The sequence below is a fragment of the Pseudophryne corroboree genome, chromosome 11 (assembly GCF_028390025.1).
Source record: "Pseudophryne corroboree isolate aPseCor3 chromosome 11, aPseCor3.hap2, whole genome shotgun sequence".
Lineage (NCBI taxonomy): Eukaryota > Metazoa > Chordata > Amphibia > Anura > Myobatrachidae > Pseudophryne > Pseudophryne corroboree.
The window spans coordinates 66735342-66753335 of record NC_086454.1 but is presented as its reverse complement, the minus strand read 5'-3'; the positions used below and the strand labels follow the sequence as shown (position 1 = coordinate 66753335).

Genomic DNA, 17994 nt, shown 5'->3' with positions numbered 1-17994 from the left:
TTGTGTGAAGAAGCGTGGTGTTCCCCAGATAAGAAATTAGTGATTTCTAAGAGGTTACTAATGGCGTACCCTTTCCCGCCAACTGACAGGTTACGTTGGGAAACATCCCCTAGGGTGCACAAGGCGCTCACACGCTTATCAAAAAAGGTGGCACTGCCGTCTCAGGACACGGCCGCCTTAAAGGAGCCTGCAGATAGAAAGCAGGAGGCTATCCTGAAGTCTGCGTATACACACTCAGGTACTATACTGAGACCTGCAATTGCTTCAGCATGGATGTGTAGTGCTGCAGCTGCTTGGTCTGATACCCTGTCAGATAACATTGATTCCCTTGACAGGGATACTATTTTGCTAACCATAGAGCATATTAAAGATGTCGTCTTATATATGAGGGATGCACAGAGGGACATTTGCCGGCTGGCATCTAGAATTAATGCAATGTCCATTTCTGCCAGGAGAGTATTATGGACTCGGCAGTGGACAGGTGATGCTGATTCTAAAAGGCACATGGAGGTTTTGCCTTATAAGGGTGAGGAATTGTTTGGGGACGGTCTCTCGGACCTCGTATCCACAGCAACAGCTGGGAAGTCGACTTTTTTACCTCAGGTTCCCTCACAGCCTAAGAAAGCACCGTATTATCAAGTACAGTCCTTTCGGCCTCAGAAAGGCAAGCGGGTCAGAGGCGCGTCCTTTCTGCCCAGAGGCAGGGGTAGAGGGAAAAAGCTGCACCAGACAGCCAGTTCCCAGGAACAAAAATCCTCCCCTGCTTCCACTAAGTCCACCGCATGACGCTGGGGCTCCAAAGGTGGAGCCAGGTGCGGTGGGGGCGCGTCTCCGGAACTTCAGCGACCAGTGGGTTCGCTCACAGGTGGATCTCTGGGTTCTACAAGTGGTATCTAGGGGATACAAGCTGGAGTTCGAGGCGTCTCCCCCTCGCCGTTACCTCAAATCAGCCTTGCCAGCTGCTCCCAAGGAAAGGGAGGTAGTACTGGCGGCAATTCACAAGCTGTACCTTCAGCAGGTGATAATCAAAGTTCCCCTCCTTCAACAGGGACGGGGTTACTATTCCACAATGTTTGTGGTACCGAAACCAGACGGTTCGGTGAGACCCATTCTAAATTTGAAATCCTTGAACACTTATATAAGGAAGTTCAAGTTCAAAATGGAATCGCTCAGGGCGGTTATTGCAAGCCTGGAAGAGGGGGATTTTATGGTGTCACTGGACATCAAGGATGCTTACCTACATGTCCCCATTTACCCACCTCACCAGGAGTACCTCAGGTTTGTGGTACAGGACTGTCATTACCAATTCCAGACGTTGCCGTTTGGTCTGTCCACGGCACCGAGGGTATTTACCAAGGTAATGGCCGAAATGATGATACTCCTTCGAAAGAAGGGAGTTATAATTATCCCGTACTTGGACGATCTCCTTATAAAGGCAAGGTCCAAGGAGCAGTTGTTAGTCGGAGTAGCACTATCTCGGGAAGTGCTACAACAGCACGGCTGGATTCTGAATATCCCAAAGTCGCAGCTGATTCCTACGACGCGTCTGCTGTTCTTGGGCATGATTCTGGACACAGAACAGAAGAAGGTGTTTCTCCCGGAGGAGAAGGCCCAGGAATTGTCATCTCTGGTCAGGGACCTCCTGAAACCAAAACAGGTGTCGGTGCATCACTGCACACGAGTCCTGGGAAAGATGGTAGCTTCTTACGAAGCAATTCCCTTCGGCAGGTTCCATGCAAGGATCTTTCAGTGGGATCTGTTAGACAAGTGGTCCGGATCGCATCTTCAGATGCATCGGTTGATCACCCTGTCCCCGAGGGCCAGGGTGTCTCTGCTGTGGTGGCTGCAGAGTGCTCATCTTCTCGAGGGCCGCAGATTCGGCATTCAGGACTGGGTCCTGGTGACCACGGATGCAAGCCTCCGAGGTTGGGAGGCAGTCACTCAGGGAAGAAACTTCCAAGGACAGTGGTCGAGTCAGGAGACTTCCCTACACATAAATATTCTGGAACTAAGGGCCATTTACAATGCCCTGAGTCAAGCAGAATCCCTGCTTCAAAACCAACCGGTGCTGATTCAGTCAGACAGCATCACAGCGGTCGCCCATGTAAACCGACAGGGCGGCACAAGAAGCAGGATGGCGATGGCAGAAGCCACAAGGATTCTTCGATGGGCGGAGAATCACGTGCTAGCACTGTCAGCGGTGTTCATTCCGGGAGTGGACAACTGGAAAGCAGACTTCCTCAGCAGGCACGACCTCCACCCGGGAGAGTGGGGACTTCATCCAGAAGTCTTCAAGCTGATTGTAAATCGTTGGGAAAGGCCACAGGTGGACATGATGGCGTCCCGCCTCAACAAAAAGCTAAAAAGATATTGCGCCAGGTCAAGGGACCCTCAGGCGATAGCTGTGGACGCTCTAGTGACACCGTGGGTGTACCAGTCGGTTTATGTGTTCCCTCCTCTTCCTCTCATACCAAAGGTATGGTAATAAGAAAGAGAGGAGTAAGAACTATACTCATCGTTCCGGATTGGCCAAGAAGAACTTGGTACCCGGAACTACAAGAAATGATCTCAGAGGACCCTTGGCCTCTGCCGCTCCGACAGGACCTGCTACAGCAGGGGCCCTGTCTGTTCCAAGACTTACCGCGGCTGCGTTTGACGGCATGGTGGTTGAACGCCGGATCCTAATGGAAAAGGGCATTCCAGATGAAGTCATTCCTACGCTAATTAAAGCTAGGAAGGATGTGACAGCAAAACATTATCACCGCATATGGCGAAAATATGTTGCTTGGTGTGAGGCCAGGAAGGCCCCAACAGAGGATTTTCAGCTGGGTCGATTTCTGCACTTCCTACAGTCAGGAGTGACTATGGGCTTAAAATTGGGGTCCATTAAAGTCCAGATTTCGGCCCTGTCTATTTTCTTTCAAAAAGAACTGGCTTCACTGCCTGAAGTTCAGACGTTTGTTAAGGGAGTGCTGCATATTCAGCCCCCTTTTGTGCCTCCAGTGGCACCTTGGGATCTTAACGTGGTGTTGAGTTTCCTGAAATCACACTGGTTTGAATCACTCAAAACGGTGGAATTGAAATATCTCACGTGGAAGGTGGTCATGCTACTAGCCTTGGCTTCGGCTAGGCGTGTGTCAGAATTGGCGGCTTTTTGGGATCTCAACGTTGTGTTGGATTTCCTAAAATCACATTAGTTTGAGCCACTTCAGACCGTGGAGTTGAAGTATCTCACGTGGAAGGTAGTCATGCTGTTGGCCTTGGCCTCAGCTAGGCGTGTGTCAGAATTGGCGGCTTTGTCCTGTAAAAGCCCATATCTGATTTTCCATATGGACAGGGCAGAATTGAGGACTCATCCCCAATTTCTCCCAAAGGTGGTATCAGCGTTTCATTTGAACCAACCTATTGTGGTGCCTGCGGCTACTCGGGACTTGGAGGATTCCAAGTTGCTGGACGTAGTCCGGGCCCTGAAAATCTATGTTTCCAGGACGGCTAGAGTCAGGAAAACTGACTCGCTGTTTATCCTGCATGCACCCAACAAGCTGGGTGCTCCTGCTTCAAAGCAGACTATTGCTCGCTGGATCTGTAGCACGATTCAACTTGCACATTCTGCGGCTGGACTGCCGCATCCTAAATCAGTAAAAGCCCATTCCACGAGGAAGGTGGGCTCTTCTTGGGCGGCTGCCCGAGGGGTCTCGGCTTTACAACTTTGCCAAGCTGCTACTTGGTCGGGATCAAACACTTTTGCAAAATTCTACAAGTTTGATACCCTGGCTGAGGAGGACCTTGAGTTTGCTCATTCGGTGCTGCAGAGTCATCCGCACTCTCCCGCCCGTTTGGGAGCTTTGGTATAATCCCCATGGTCCTTACGGAGTACCCAGCATCCACTAGGATGTCAGAGAAAATAAGAATTTACTCACCGGTAATTCTATTTCTCGTAGTCCGTAGTGGATGCTGGGAGCCCGTCCCAAGTGCGGACTTTCTGCAATACATGTATATAGTTATTGTTTAACTATAGGGTTATTGTAATGAGCCATCTGTTGAATGAGGCTCAGTTGTTGTTCATGCTGTTAACTGGGTATAGTTATCACAAGTTGTACGGTGTGATTGGTGTGGCTGGTATGAGTCTTACCCTGGATTCCAAATCCTTTCCTAGTAATGTCAGCTCTTCCGGGCACAGTTTCCCTAACTGAGGTCTGGAGGAGGGGCATAGAGGGAGGGGAGGAGCCAGTGCACACCAGATATAGTACCTAATCTTTCTTTTAAGAGTGCCCAGTCTCCTGCGGAGCCCGTCTATTCCCCATGGTCCTTACGGAGTACCCAGCATCCACTACAGACTACGAGAAATAGAATTACCGGTGAGTAAATTCTTATTTTTTAGGTCGGAAGGAGTTACAACCTATTCAATATTTTCGACAAGTTGCGGTATTCGACTTGTCGAAAAGCACGTGGATCGGCGGAATAGCTGCCGATCCACGTGCTTGTGTCGAAAACAGGGCCAAAACCGACAGGTTTTGGCCCCCTTTTCAACCATCTCAGTCCGACATAAAAACATATCGGACTGAGATGTGGGACCCAGATGAGGAGAGGGGGGACATCCGCGGGCATATAGGGGAGATCTGCGCTATAGCACAGCGCTGCAGCAGGATGTCACACAGCCGCTCCGCTCACGGCAGCTTCCACCCGGCTCCAGCAAGTGAGGTCACGTTTGCTGGAGCCGTGTGGACACTGCCGTGAGGTCGGGCGGCTGTGTGACATCCTCCTGCAGCGCTACTGTAGCGCTGATTACCTCCGTCTGCTGGTGGCAGTCCCTGCAGGTCTCCCCGCGGCCCCCCCTCCTCCTCTTCCTCTGGGTCCCTCATCTCAATTCGACTTGAAAAAGTCGAATTGAGATGAGATTGAATAGGGGTTGCCGGATCCATTCCGACAAATATATGTCGGAATGGATCCGACGCTAATTGAGTATACCCCTAAATCTCCGAAACAAATGCAAGCCCTGGGCCACTGCCGAACTTGTAAATCATAACCGAAAGCCCAGTCATCACTGCCATAGAGCTCATATGTGTCTCTCTGCTTTACAGGTGTTTTAAGTGACAGAAAGAAGGTGACTCTAGGAACACAGCCCACTGTTCTTAGGACTTTCCGATCTCTGTCCACAACAAATGTGTTCGCCTGTTCCGACCGGCCAACGGTTATCTACAGCAGCAACCATAAGCTAGTCTTCTCCAATGTCAATCTGAAAGAAGTTAACTATATGTGCCCCTTGAACTCCGAGGGTTACCCTGATAGGCAAGTCACACCCTGTACGTTTAATTTGGTTACAGCTGGCCTCGCTAACCTGTGACTCTCCAGCTGTTGTGAAACTACAAGTCCCAGCATTCATTTCCATAGTTTTGCAAATAAGGAATGGTAATTCTATGCCAGGGAATCCTGGGAGGTGTAGTTTCACAACAGCTGGAAAGCCTCAGGTTGGCCAGACCTGGGCTAGGGAATAGAGAGCAATTATCGAAGCTTTTCAGTTTTATTCTTCCTCTCATCAGATATGTTGCGTAGAACAAATTATACCCTCTGTCCTTCCATACTGCATCTTCACCACGTCTCATTATTTACAGTTTGGCCCTAGCCAATAACAGCACGCTAACCATTGGAACCATCGATGAAATCCAAAAACTGCATATCCGAACAGTGCCGCTGTACGAGTCTCCCAGGTGTGTGCCACTTGAGAGTATTACATGGGAAATGTAGGAAATTTTGAAACCGTGACTCAATTAAATTTTCTCCTTTGTTTATTGTAGAAAGATTTGCTATCAAGAGGTTTCGCAGTGTTTTGGTGTTCTGTCCAGTCGGACTGAGGTACAAGACGCTAGCGGAGGCAGCTCTCCTCTCCGACCTAGCGCCAGCACCCAGGTCAGTGTTTCTGTCTGTTTTAAGATGGGCAACTGTTATTAAAGTACAGTCTGAACAACTAAGATTGGAGTGCAGAAATTGTTCTTGATGTTCTTGATGTTGGTCTTCATCAGCTTTTATTCTTGTATACTGCTAGGCACTCTCTTCCAGTGTGAGCAGCAGTAAGCTGTTTTCAGGGAGCACGTCTCCCCATGAAACCTCATTCGGAGAAGAAGTAGAGGTTCACAATCTCCTCATCATAGATCAGCACACTTTTGAAGGTATTGGGGATAATGGCGATTGAGGATCGTCACGAGTAAAGTGTCCTTGAATTAGAAAACCGTCATTTTGTGTTTCTTTTCTTTGCCTTAGTCCTGCACACTCACCAATTTCTGCAGAACGAGTACACACTCAGCCTGGTGTCTTGTAAGCTGGGAAAGGATCCAAGCACGTATTTCATAGTGGGAACGGCAATGGTGTATCCAGATGAGGCAGAACCGAAACAAGGGAGGATCGTGGTTTTCCAGTACTGTGATGGTGAGAAGAGCAAATGCCATGAACATCAGATGTTGGAATGTTGTAAGACATCTATTGTGCTTTGAACGCTAAATCCGTTCAGAACTAAAGATTTCATTTAGATTAAGCTGTAAAGACGTACAGTAAGCTACATTTCTCCTGCAGGGTCCATAGGGTATCCACAGGATACATTGGGATATGGTGGAGCGACAGCGGATCTGCACCAAACGGTCAAAGAGGTTAACCCAGCTTTGCATGCCAAACATGATATGAGTGGTGCTGCTGCTGTATTTTACCCTGTCTGGGGCAATCATTAGACCAGCCATGGCTTCAGCCTGGATGGCTAAAGCAGTGGCTGCCTGGGCGGATGCCTTGGAAGGGAAAGCTTCAATGACATCTAGAGAGCAAAAATCCCATGTTGCACATATCAAACAGGCTGCAATATTATTGGAAGAAGCAGCCTTGGATATGGGTACTATTGCCTATCAAGCATCAGCTTCAACAGTAGCCGCTCGCAGAGCAGTTTGGCTACGCTTTGGAAAGCTGATTCAGACTACAAGAAGGTTTTGGAGTCTTTACCTTTTACTGGAGATATTCTCTTTGGGTTAACTAGTATTTCTGCTGCGGGGTACACTGGGCTCCACAAGGATAGACATTGGGGTGTAGAGTAGGATCTTGATCCGAGGCACCAACAGGCTGAAAAGCTTTGACTGTTCCCAGAATGCATAGCGCCGCCTCCTCTATAACCCCGCCTCCCTGCACATAAGGTCAGTTTTTGTAGTTGGTGCCGCAGATAACAGGCACATAACAGAGGGGCTGCGCTGGGCAGCCCTGAGAAGAGCTTTTTAGAAGAAAAGTGAAGACTTTGTGTATATGTCTTTTGACATTCACTGCTGCAGCTCCATCTCTCCCCAGCGGCGCTGTACACTCCCGAGCCCTGGTTGCCGGGTAACTACAGCAGGAGGCTCCGGTTTTCTTCCATGGTCAGGCACACACGACGGGGGCTCTACGGGATCGCGTGGCCGCGCTTCGGGAGGTGGTGAGTGGGTCCCGCTTGCGGGACCCGTACTTTTATCGCGATCCGGCGCGGTCAGTGGGAGGCGGGCCGCACATGCTGGCGGTGGACACTGTGGCAGTACAGGCGATCGCACTAGATCACCAGGGCATGGGTGCAGGTCAGATTTTCCCTTAAAACCATTTTAATAGTAGCCCACAGTACCCGGTGGTTTTGCCAGCAGGGGGATAAGGCTTAGACCTGGAGCCCCAGCCCCAGGGCGCCATTTCCCGCAAATGTTCCCGCCCTGGAGCTGCATATCTGTCTCTTCCTCACTCCCTGTCAGTGTCTGGGCGTCATTTCTCTCAGCTTCACTGTTCCTGGGACTGCTTGGGCAAATCCTCCTGTGTAAAGCCGCCTGGTTGTCAGCGCTGTGACTTTACATGACACTTAAGTATTCTACTGCCTATTAGACAGTGCTAGTTAAGAAAGAGTGCATTTAGTCAGGGTTTTCTAGTACAATTACCCTGTGATATACATCCAGTTCTTACTGTGCAGTGTTATCTATTGACTACATAGCTATATAAGCTCGTCCAGTGCAGTATTATTGTTAGTAATAACCTCTGCATTGTACAACTGTGACTATACGTGTCTGCATTAGCTTGCTGAGTGGTTTCCATTTCGTGTCTCACTCAACTTGCTATCACTATATTCTATAACCTGAGGGGGCTTGGTGCATCAGTTTTTATAATAATATAGGATATTCACAAAATATAGTCTAATATGTATTTTTCTCTGTGATTTTAGTCACCATATCTCTCCTGTATCCCTGCTTGTGCTGACTACACTGCGCAGGGGTTTGGGTAAGAGGTTTTGTGCTGCTGACAATTGTACTGTGTTACCTGATATTGCAAGTTATATCATGTCTGCTTCTGAAGGTAACGGTTCTGGGGCGGAACACACTGCAGGTGTTGCTGAAGCCACAGATCCATATGAGGAGAATATAGCAGCTGTGGGCTCTGGTTCTGGGGGCTCCTTGCCCCCCAGTGGGACTGTGGCAATGGAGGTCCATATTGACCCACCATGGGCTGCTTTTTCCACCCTTCTGCATACGCTAGTTAATAAATTAACACCCCCTATGGGACCCCCTATGCCGATGCAACCGTATGTGGTCCCTGCAGCTAACCCTCCGTGGGCGGACAATTTATCTGCTCAGTTGAAGAAGTTGAACCAGTCCCTGACTACTAAAAAGTCTGACCCTCGCTCAACTAAGTCCAAGGGTTCCTCTAAGCGAGCTCTTATCTCCTCACAATCCACTGCTGTCACTGACAACTCGTCTGATGAAGATGGCACTTACACTGACCCCCACAGATTCTGACTCAGATACTGCTGATGGGGAGGGTGGTTCACATGTGGATGTTCCTGATCTTTTGGAGGCTATTAAGTTGATTTTACAGATCCCAAGCCATCCGTCCCTCCTAAGAAACCAGATAGGTTCAAGCTTCAGAAGGTGGTTAAACAAGTTTTAGCTCACTCTGACCACCTAGTGGATATACGTCAGGAACCCTGGGAAAACCCGGGTAAGAAGTTTGTGCCTCAAAAGAAGATGCTGGCTCGCTATCCCCTCACGCCAGAGCTGTCTAAAAATTGGGAAACGCCTCCTCCAGTAGACTCGCATGTGGCTAGGATGGTGGTTTCCTCAGCTCTACCTGTCACTACCGTCACGTCTCTGAAAGGGCCTACGGATAAACGTGTGGAGGGTTGTCTGAAAGCGATTTACACCCTCACGGGTGCTGCACAAAGGCCCACTATTGCAGCGACATGGGCTGCAGAGGCTATTGAAGCATGGGCCTTGGAGTTAGAACCTGAAATCTCTTCTGACCATGCTAGACAATGCTGGTCATATATTGTCACAGCTTCTCGCTATATTAAAAAGGCTGCTTCTGATGCCGGTATCCTAGCAGCCAAGGCCTCTACTGCATCAGTCCTGGCTCGCCGGATTTTGTGGCTGAGATCCTGGTCTGTGGATCTGGATTCTAGAAAAACCCTGGAGGTACTCCCTTTCAAGGGAGATATTCTGTTTGGGGAGGACTTAAATAAGATTGTGGCTGACTTGGCTACTGCCAAAACTGCCTGTCTGCCAAGTACCGCTCCTTCTGTATCGAAGGCTAAAGGTACTTCCTTTCGCCCCTTTCTTCCTTCAGGTAAAGCAAAAGGTCAGGCGTACAACAAGCAGGCCAGCACTTCCAAACCTGATAAGCCAAAGCCCAAGAGAGCCTGGGCGGCCCGTCAGCCAGCTTCCAAGACCGATAAGCCTACCGCATGACGGGGCGGGCCTTCCCTGGGGGATCGGCTTTTAGGGTATACCCAGGAATGGTTGAAGATCACTTCAGATGCCTGGGTACGGGAAGTCGTCACTCGAGGTTACGCCATACCCTTCAAAAACCGCCCCTCTCATCGATTTTGCCAGACAGACGTCCCGTTGGACCAGACAAAGGCAAACACTCTACATTCGGTGGTACAGACCCTCCTGGATTCAGGAGTCGTAGTACAGGTGCCTCTTGCGTAGAGGGGCCGGGGGTACTATTCTCCGCTGTTTCTATTCCCGAAACCGAATGGGTCTTCCCGGCCCATTCTCAACCTCAAGGCATTGAACAGGTTTGTGAAAGTTTCCAAGTTCCGTATGGAAACCCTTTGCTCTGTAGTTCTGGCCTTGGAACCTGGGGACTACATGGTCTCCCTGGACATACAGGATGCTTACCTGCATATACCTATAGCAGAGTCACATCAGCAATACCTGAGGTTTGCGATTGGCAACCTCCATTACCAGTTTCGGGCGTTACCTTTTGGTTTAACTACGGCTCCGCGAGTCTTCACCAAGTTATGGCGGTGATGACGGTGGTACTCCGCCGTCAGGGGTCAGGATACTGCCGTATCTGGACGACTTGTTAATCCTGGCAAATTCCCCAGAACTTTCCAGTTTCTACAAGCCCACGGGTGGCTCATCAACTGGAAGAAATCCTCCCTAGTCTCTGCTCAGAGCATGGTGCACCTGGGAGCGCTATTGGACACTCACAACCAGAGGTTGTTCTTGTCTCAGGAGAAAGTCCTGAAGCTTCAGGACAGGATGCGTTGCTTCCTTTCTCGTCCGCAAGTGTTGATACATGCGGCGATGCACGTGCTGGGCCTCATGGTGTCAGCATTCGACATGGTGGAGTATGCTCAATTCCATTCTCGCCCCCACCAGAAGATGATTCTAGCCAAGTGGGACGGCCTGCCTCACCGGATCAGGTCTCACATGATCTCATTGACTCCGGAGGTCCGTCTGTCGCTGCTCTGGTGGCTCCAGGACCACCAGTTGTGCAGGGGCCGTCCCTTCTGGATATCCGACTGGGTCCTGTTGACGACAGATGCCAGTCTAAGAGGTTGGGGCGCGGTGCTGGAGCAACACTCCCTTCAGGGTCGGTGGACCAAGGAGGAATCCCTCCTCTCGATCAACATTCTGGAATTGCGGGCGGTCTTCAATGCGTTGAACCTGGCCCAGCATTTAATTCAGAATCGTCCTGTTCAAGTACAGTCGGACAACGCCACCGCAGTGGCTTACATAAATCATCAAGGTGGCACTCGAAGCCATTTGGCAATGAAGGAAGTCTCACGGTTTCTACATTGGGCGGAACGCCATCTACCGGCCAAAGCGGCAATATTCATACTGGGAGTCCTGAATTGGGAAGCGGACTTTCTCAGTCGTCAGGACGTACATGCCGGCGAGTGGGGCCTCCATCCAGAAGTGTTTCAACTCCTAGTGGAAAGGTGGGGCCTTCCAGACGTAGATCTGATGGCGTCTCGACACAATCACAAGGTTCCGGTCTTCGGAGCAAGGACAAGGGATCCTCAAGCAGCATTCGTGGATGCGATGACGGTGCCGTGGAGGTTTCGGCTGCCGTACGTGTTCCCTCCGGTGTCACTCCTGCCCAGGGTAATTCGGAAGTTCAAGCAAGAAAGAGGAAATCTGCTTCTCATAGCTCCAGCGTGGCTCAGACGGCATTGGTTCTCAGACCTGCAGGGCCTATCGTCAGAGCGTCCAATTCTACTTCCGCAACTCCCAGACCTCCTCGTTCGGAGCCCCTGTGTCTACCAGGACCTAGCCCGGCTGTCTTTGACGCCGTGGCTCTTGAAGCTTCCGTCTTAAAGGCTAAAGGGTTTTCTGAGGCGGTCATTCAAACTATGTTACGGGCCCGGAAATCGGCTTCTACTCGGATTTACCATAGGGTCTGGCATTCTTACTTTGTTTGGTGCGCATCTAACAATTATGACGCTTCCAAATATAGTACAGCCAAGTTGTTGGACTTTCTTCAGCAGGGCCTGGACTTAGGCCTGCATCTGCCCTCCCTCAAGGTTCAAATATCTGCTTTGTCGGTGTGGTTTCAGAGAAAGGTTGCGACCTTACCTGATGTGCATACCTTCACTCAGGGTGTGTTGCGTATCCAACCTCCCTATGTCCCGCCTGTGGCTCCTTGGGACTTGTCTGTGGTTTTGGAGGCGTTACAAGAGTCTCCGTTTCAACCTCTTGGTTCAGCTGACCTTAAGTGGCTATCCCTTAAGGTGGTGTTTCTGCAGGCTATTGCTTCAGCTAGAAGTGTGTCGGACTTGGGGGCCTTGTCCTGTAGTTCCCCAAATCTGATATTTCACAGTGACCGGGCTTTTCTTAGGACTCGTCCCGGTTATTTGCCTAAGGTGGTTTCTTCGTTCCACCTTAACCAGGAGATTGTGGTTCCAGCACTTGTTTCTCCTGATCTGTCTCCCAAAGAGCGGTCTTTGGATGTGGTACGGGCTCTCCGTATCTATGTGAAGAGAACTGCTTCTATTAGGAAATCTGATTCTCTCTTTATGCTGTTTGGATTCCTCCAGTAACCATGTTATAAATCACCCATGTGAAAATGATATAAGGAGGGTTGATTCACCATGTACGGAAGAAACAAGATGTCCTTTTAACTCCTTATCACATACAATCAGGTGGACACACTGAAATCACTCCTTTTCAGGGAACTCCGTAGTATTCATTTGTATTAGACCCAGCTCACAATCTACGGAAAAAGATATAAGCACCTTCCAATCCTTTTGCAAGGATAGTGGTTTGTGGTGCTTATAAAGAAACACAAATATAGTGTAGCAAGCCTTTGAAGGGGTCACATTTAATAAGTACAAAATGCACGTACAGGAAAACAATTTTAAAACAGCATGTCATATCTCCATAAAGCACATCACCATCGTTAGGATCTTTCACGGGGAATCAAATGGTGCCAGATGTCAGGTGGAAATGTGAGTGAGCTCCGGATGCCCACTTCCACAACCAAGAGAAGTTCACCCTATAACCGATCGATGAGTGCAGGAGTCCAAATAGAAACACAGCCACGTTTAACGCGTTTCGGACGGGATCCGTCCTTCGTCAGAAGCATGGCTGTGAGGTAGAAAGCTTCAATATTTAAACCCTCTTAACGAGGGGTAGCAGCTGAGAACAATTAAAAATAATTACAGCACTGAAAACACCTGCCGCGCCGGGGAACACTCTCGCCGGAAGCTCGTCATGCGGTTCACTCGTTTCCAGACCTTCCGGTCTTTGCTTTCCAAATGCGATACACGCTCGGCCAGGAAGTCCCCGTATTTGTGTTCCACAACGACAAACTTCATAGAAGGAGCTGATTTTGAATTAATAACCATCAAAGATGTAGCTGGACCACTTCATAACTCCAACAGAGGCATTGTCCAAAAAATAGAGTCCACATAATATTCCTCCCAGAAACCATAGAAAATAAAACAAATAAAAACAGGGCATTACCATATTAAAAAAATGATATGGTAATGCCCTGTTTTTATTTGTTTTATTTTATTTCATTCCCGTTCCTCTTGCACAGGGCTTCTACTTCAACCTGTTTCTAGTCCAGAAGCCAAATGGGTCGTTCTGGTCCATACTCAATCTAAAAATGCTGAACATGTACATTTGGGTACCTCGTTTTCATATGGAGACTTTCCGTTCGATCATTTTGGCCATGGAGCAAAAGGATTTTATGGTGCCCCTGGATATCTAGGATGCTTACCTACATGTTTTCCTATAGCCCTGTCCCATCAGCACTATCTCAGGTTCGCTATCCTCCAACAGCATTTTCAGTTTCAGGCTTTACCATTCGGATTGGCCACAGCTCCCAGAGTATTCGCCAAAATTATGGTGATAATGGTAGCTTATCTCCGCCAGCAGGGGATAAAAAATTTTCGATACCTCGACGATCTTTTAATCCTGGCACAGTCTCGGAAATTGCTTCTGTGTTATCTACAGCAGACAATAAAGTGTCTGCAGAAGCACGGATGGCTCATAAATTGGGCAAAGTTGTCTCTGGTTCCGTCATAGCGGATGACTCGCTTGGGGGGCTGTATTGGATTCGAGCCTTCAGAGAGCAATTTTACTTCTAAAATAGCCAGACTTCAGTTAAGTAATCAGGAGATTCTACACAGTCGGAAAGTATCCATTCACGCAGCAATGCGTGAGATGGGATTGATGGTGTCAACATTCGACATGGTAGAGTATGCTCAGTTCCATTCAAGGCCTCTGCAACATCAAATCCTTACCAAATGGAATGGTTTTCATCAGACGATAAAAACACAGACTATGGTCCTTACTCAGAAAGTAAGGAGGTCATTAGCCTGGTGGCTACAGACATCCCATCTGGACAAAGGGAGACCCTTTTGGATATCAGATTGGAAAATTCTGACAACGGATGCCAGCCTTCAGGGCTGGGAAGCAGTGTCAGGAAGAAATTGCTTCCAGGGGCCGTGGAGCAAGGAAGAAAGTTGCCTGCCAATAAATATATTGGAACTCCGAGCCATATACATGACGTTGAATGGAAGGGTGTGCATGTGTGTTATTCTCGCCTGATTAGGGCTCTCTATGATGCTCCTGCCTTGAGCCTTGGAAAACAACTGATTTGCCTGAGCCAGGAGGCGGGGATATGTGAACGGGCTCGCTGCATGCTGGGAGGCCAGAAAGCTTTTACCGTTTGATGCAGATCCGCTGTCGTCCCACCATATCCCAATGTATCCTGTGGAACCTGTGGACTTAGGAGAAATACTGTTATCAACGGTACTGTTATCTACTCCCTAGCATTGGCAGATCGGTGTGTTTTAGCAAGTTGTCCAGAGTATTGAGGAAAAGATTCTACCTCTTGCTCTAGCAGGCTTTGTTTGGACTATTGAAAGCTACTCTACTGCAATCTTCTTATTCATGGGAATGGATTCATTTGGGAGGGGCATTGACGACCCAAGTGGGGCCTGCCGCAATGAGCGGCAGAATCTCCTGCTCGGACAGTTTGGCGCAGCAAAGGAAGTGCTATGTTCAGACTTACCATTACCGTAGATTTTTAGGTATTGGTCATATTAAAACATTTGATGGTTTTGTAGATGTTACAAATATAAACAGTTCTGGGAATGTACCGGACTGATCAAAAACTGTCCCCTATACAGGGAAACTCCAGACTGTTGCAGAGAAGGAAGTAAAAGGAGCCGTGTATTCTATGGTGGAGTTTAATGGGAAGCTGCTGGCCAGCATTAACAGCACGGTAAGTCTGAGGTGTATTAGACTATGCGAGGATCCTATCATTTACTATCAGTGAGCTGTATGGCTACAGATAACATTTCTACACAGGTGCGTCTGTATGAATGGACCGCAGAAAAGGAGCTCCGTACGGAATGCAATCACTACAACAATATCATGGCTTTGTATCTGAAAACCAAGGGCGATTTCATTTTGGTTGGAGACCTAATGCGTTCGGTGCTTTTACTGGCTTACAAGCCAATGGAAGGAAACTTTGAGGAGGTAAGAAACGCAGGAAAGTCGGGCAGAAAGACCTTGGAGATAATGAGTATAGCTTTTGTAGAAGAAAACTGTGTAGGACATTTGGTTCATATATAAACTCTTTGTGGAAGCCGGTGTCGTCATGTTGGAACTTCAGATCTCCAATCTTAAAGATTTGACACATTCGTTGGGCTTTATGCGGCTTGGCTTACCTTCTGTCATGTGTTGTTGGAGTCCATGTTTATTCTGTATCCCTACAGATTGCACGGGATTTTAACCCCAACTGGATGAGCGCAGTGGAGATTCTAGACGATGATAACTTCCTGGGAGCAGAGAATGCATTTAATTTATTTGTATGCCAGAAAGATAGGTAATGATGAGTACTTATTTATGGGCAGCTTTTGATGATTGAGTAACGATGTTTAGAGGGTTAATGTGTACCCAAGGATGATAGAAAATTTTGGTGGTGTAAAGTTGTCCAGGTAAAGTAACCGATCTAGATGGATTAATAAAGCATTTAGTGTAGGATAGGAAGCCCCTAACCTTTCTCTGCTCTCATGTCTAGTGCTGCTACAACAGATGAGGAGCGACAGCACCTGCAGGAAGTTGGTCTTTTCCACCTAGGAGAGTTTGTGAATGTCTTCTGCCATGGGTCACTGGTGATGCAGAATCTCGGGGAGACGTCCCCTCCTACTCAAGGCTCTGTCCTCTTTGGGACAGTTAATGGGATGATCGGTGGGTGTAAAAAAAAAATGCTGCTTTTTCTAGCATTTTGCATTTGTTTAACCCATTAAACCTAATCTTTGTGTATCTCAGGTCTGGTGACATCAGTATCCGAGAGCTGGTACAACCTCCTTCTAGACGTTCAGAACAGACTCAATAAAGTCATCAAGAGCGTTGGCAAGATTGAGCACTCCTTATATCCTTTATTATGATGCGATGATGGGAAATATTTTTATTTTATTTTAATGTCCAGTAGGTCCTCTTTGTGCACGGTGTGATAGTGTTTTCAGGGTGGTAGTTCTTAGTACAGTAGTACTTGCGTATATTGTCACCGACAGTCATTTTCCTTTACCAATTCTCACCTGGAGGTCATTCCACACTGAGAGAAAGACTGAATCTGCAGCAGGATTTATAGATGGAGATCTTATTGAAAGCTTCCTGGACATCAGCCGGTCAAAGATGCAGGAGGTAGTAGCAAATCTACAGGTGAGGAGACAGCCGCTTCCCTCTGTGCTTTTCATTGCTGCCTACAAACAGATCACGGTGTCTTCTAAACATGTCTAATCTTGCAGATCGACGATGGCAGCGGCATGAAGCGAGAGACCACTGTTGATGACTTGATAAAGATAGTGGAAGAATTAACCAGGATTCACTGATTGCCACTCCCTCCTGCTTACCCCTTAGGTTTCCCCAATATCCTCCCAAGACTGTGGCCCCGTGGGCCTAATGGACAATGAGATCTGCTTTGTATATATCCTGTCGGTGCCTAGAGATGGAACAACTTGCTTTGCTGCCCTACTGGCTCTTACATCTTAGCTTCCAGGAGTGGCCACCATGCATTGCAGGCCTCCACTTGCCAGCAAATGGAAAAATGTGTTCTAAAGGTTATTTCTTGCCCGACCCCTTTGCTTCATTCTTATCGCTGTCCATCTAAATATTATATGTATTTTTTTCATATATTAAATTGTGAAAGCAGGGTCTTCCCTACAAACTTTGTGCATAGCAAAGGGTGAGCTATGATGACACAGAGAAAGTGACCTCATCGGTAGCAACTGTGGGGTGCTTCGTCTGCGAGTTCATACTCTAATAAAGCTGTGTGCCTCCCAGGCTTCTCTTTATAGAAGGTTAAAAGGGGGGAGGTTATTTTCTGATATTTTAGGAAATAATTTAGACTGCATTTGTAACTGGCCAGGGCTGCTTACTGCAAGTATTTGCGTGCGGTAATTTTGTCTACAAGTTTCTAATTTGAAGTGTGTAAAATGATTTGTTCTAGAATTGTGTTTTTCTTGCATTGCAGAGAATATCAGTGTCGTATGTTCCCATCTAATCCTGCACATGTGGCTGTAACAAGCAATGCCCCACAAAGGACAGTCTCTGCGGCCTCTTGCTGGTGGGATAGTATCTTGTAGGATACTCTGATAGTGCTGCCAACCTAGCAGGGGCCTAGTAAGACATCTAAGGATCACGCAGTGTTGGGCTGCATGTAATTATATTCTCTCTATTCTCTGGACCTTTTCAGATGAAAATGTTTCCCAATTCTGTTTCTCAAGCCACACACAATAATTAGTATCTTTCAAAACTTCGCCATCCCGTATGTCACATGAACTGCTTCGGGGATATTTTGTGGCTGCTGACATTAGTGTATTAAATTTTGTTTGGGATATCTGCTTGCAGTTTCATGAAAGATTCAATGAACTTTATTATTTGACACCCATGTTTGTTGTATGCGTGAGTTATTTATTAAAATGAGGCTTTAGCTGATGATTTAAACTAGATTTCCATACATTGGCACTACATGAATCTAGAAAGGAGCTGGCAGCTTTATGGTGTTACATGGGATATTCATACGCATTAATACCAGCCATAACTCCACCAGCTTTCTTCAAGGCATCTGCTTGTTTTGCTAGAATTGGCAGATCCCGTTTATTCATGTTCCTCCTGCCTTTTGGTGGAAATAAATACTAGTGTTATTTAAAGTGAGTCTCTCAAGCTCATATGATCACTTCCATTATGTTAAAATACATTCAGAGGC

At 47.8% G+C, this 17994-nt stretch overlaps 1 protein-coding gene across 2 annotated transcripts in view; it reads left to right on the top strand.

Annotated features, from left to right (window-relative positions):
* The window catches only part of DDB1 (damage specific DNA binding protein 1), a 61367-nt gene extending 43691 nt beyond the window's left edge, over positions 1 to 17676 (top strand). Inside the window, exons 15-26 of one of the 2 annotated variants that reach the window (XM_063944379.1) lie at positions 5082 to 5289; positions 5613 to 5708; positions 5796 to 5907; positions 6044 to 6167; positions 6259 to 6465; positions 14909 to 15003; positions 15090 to 15260; positions 15500 to 15609; positions 15805 to 15974; positions 16056 to 16158; positions 16325 to 16448; positions 16535 to 17676. In XM_063944379.1, coding sequence (XP_063800449.1) covers positions 5082 to 5289; positions 5613 to 5708; positions 5796 to 5907; positions 6044 to 6167; positions 6259 to 6465; positions 14909 to 15003; positions 15090 to 15260; positions 15500 to 15609; positions 15805 to 15974; positions 16056 to 16158; positions 16325 to 16448; positions 16535 to 16618 — 1604 coding nt within the window. In that variant the 3' untranslated portion in view covers positions 16619 to 17676. The remainder of the gene's footprint in view (positions 1 to 5081; positions 5290 to 5612; positions 5709 to 5795; positions 5908 to 6043; positions 6168 to 6258; positions 6466 to 14908; positions 15004 to 15089; positions 15261 to 15499; positions 15610 to 15804; positions 15975 to 16055; positions 16159 to 16324; positions 16449 to 16534) is intronic. The other variant, XM_063944380.1, reaches the window with a different exon arrangement.
* The last annotated feature ends 318 nt before the right edge of the window (positions 17677 to 17994 follow it).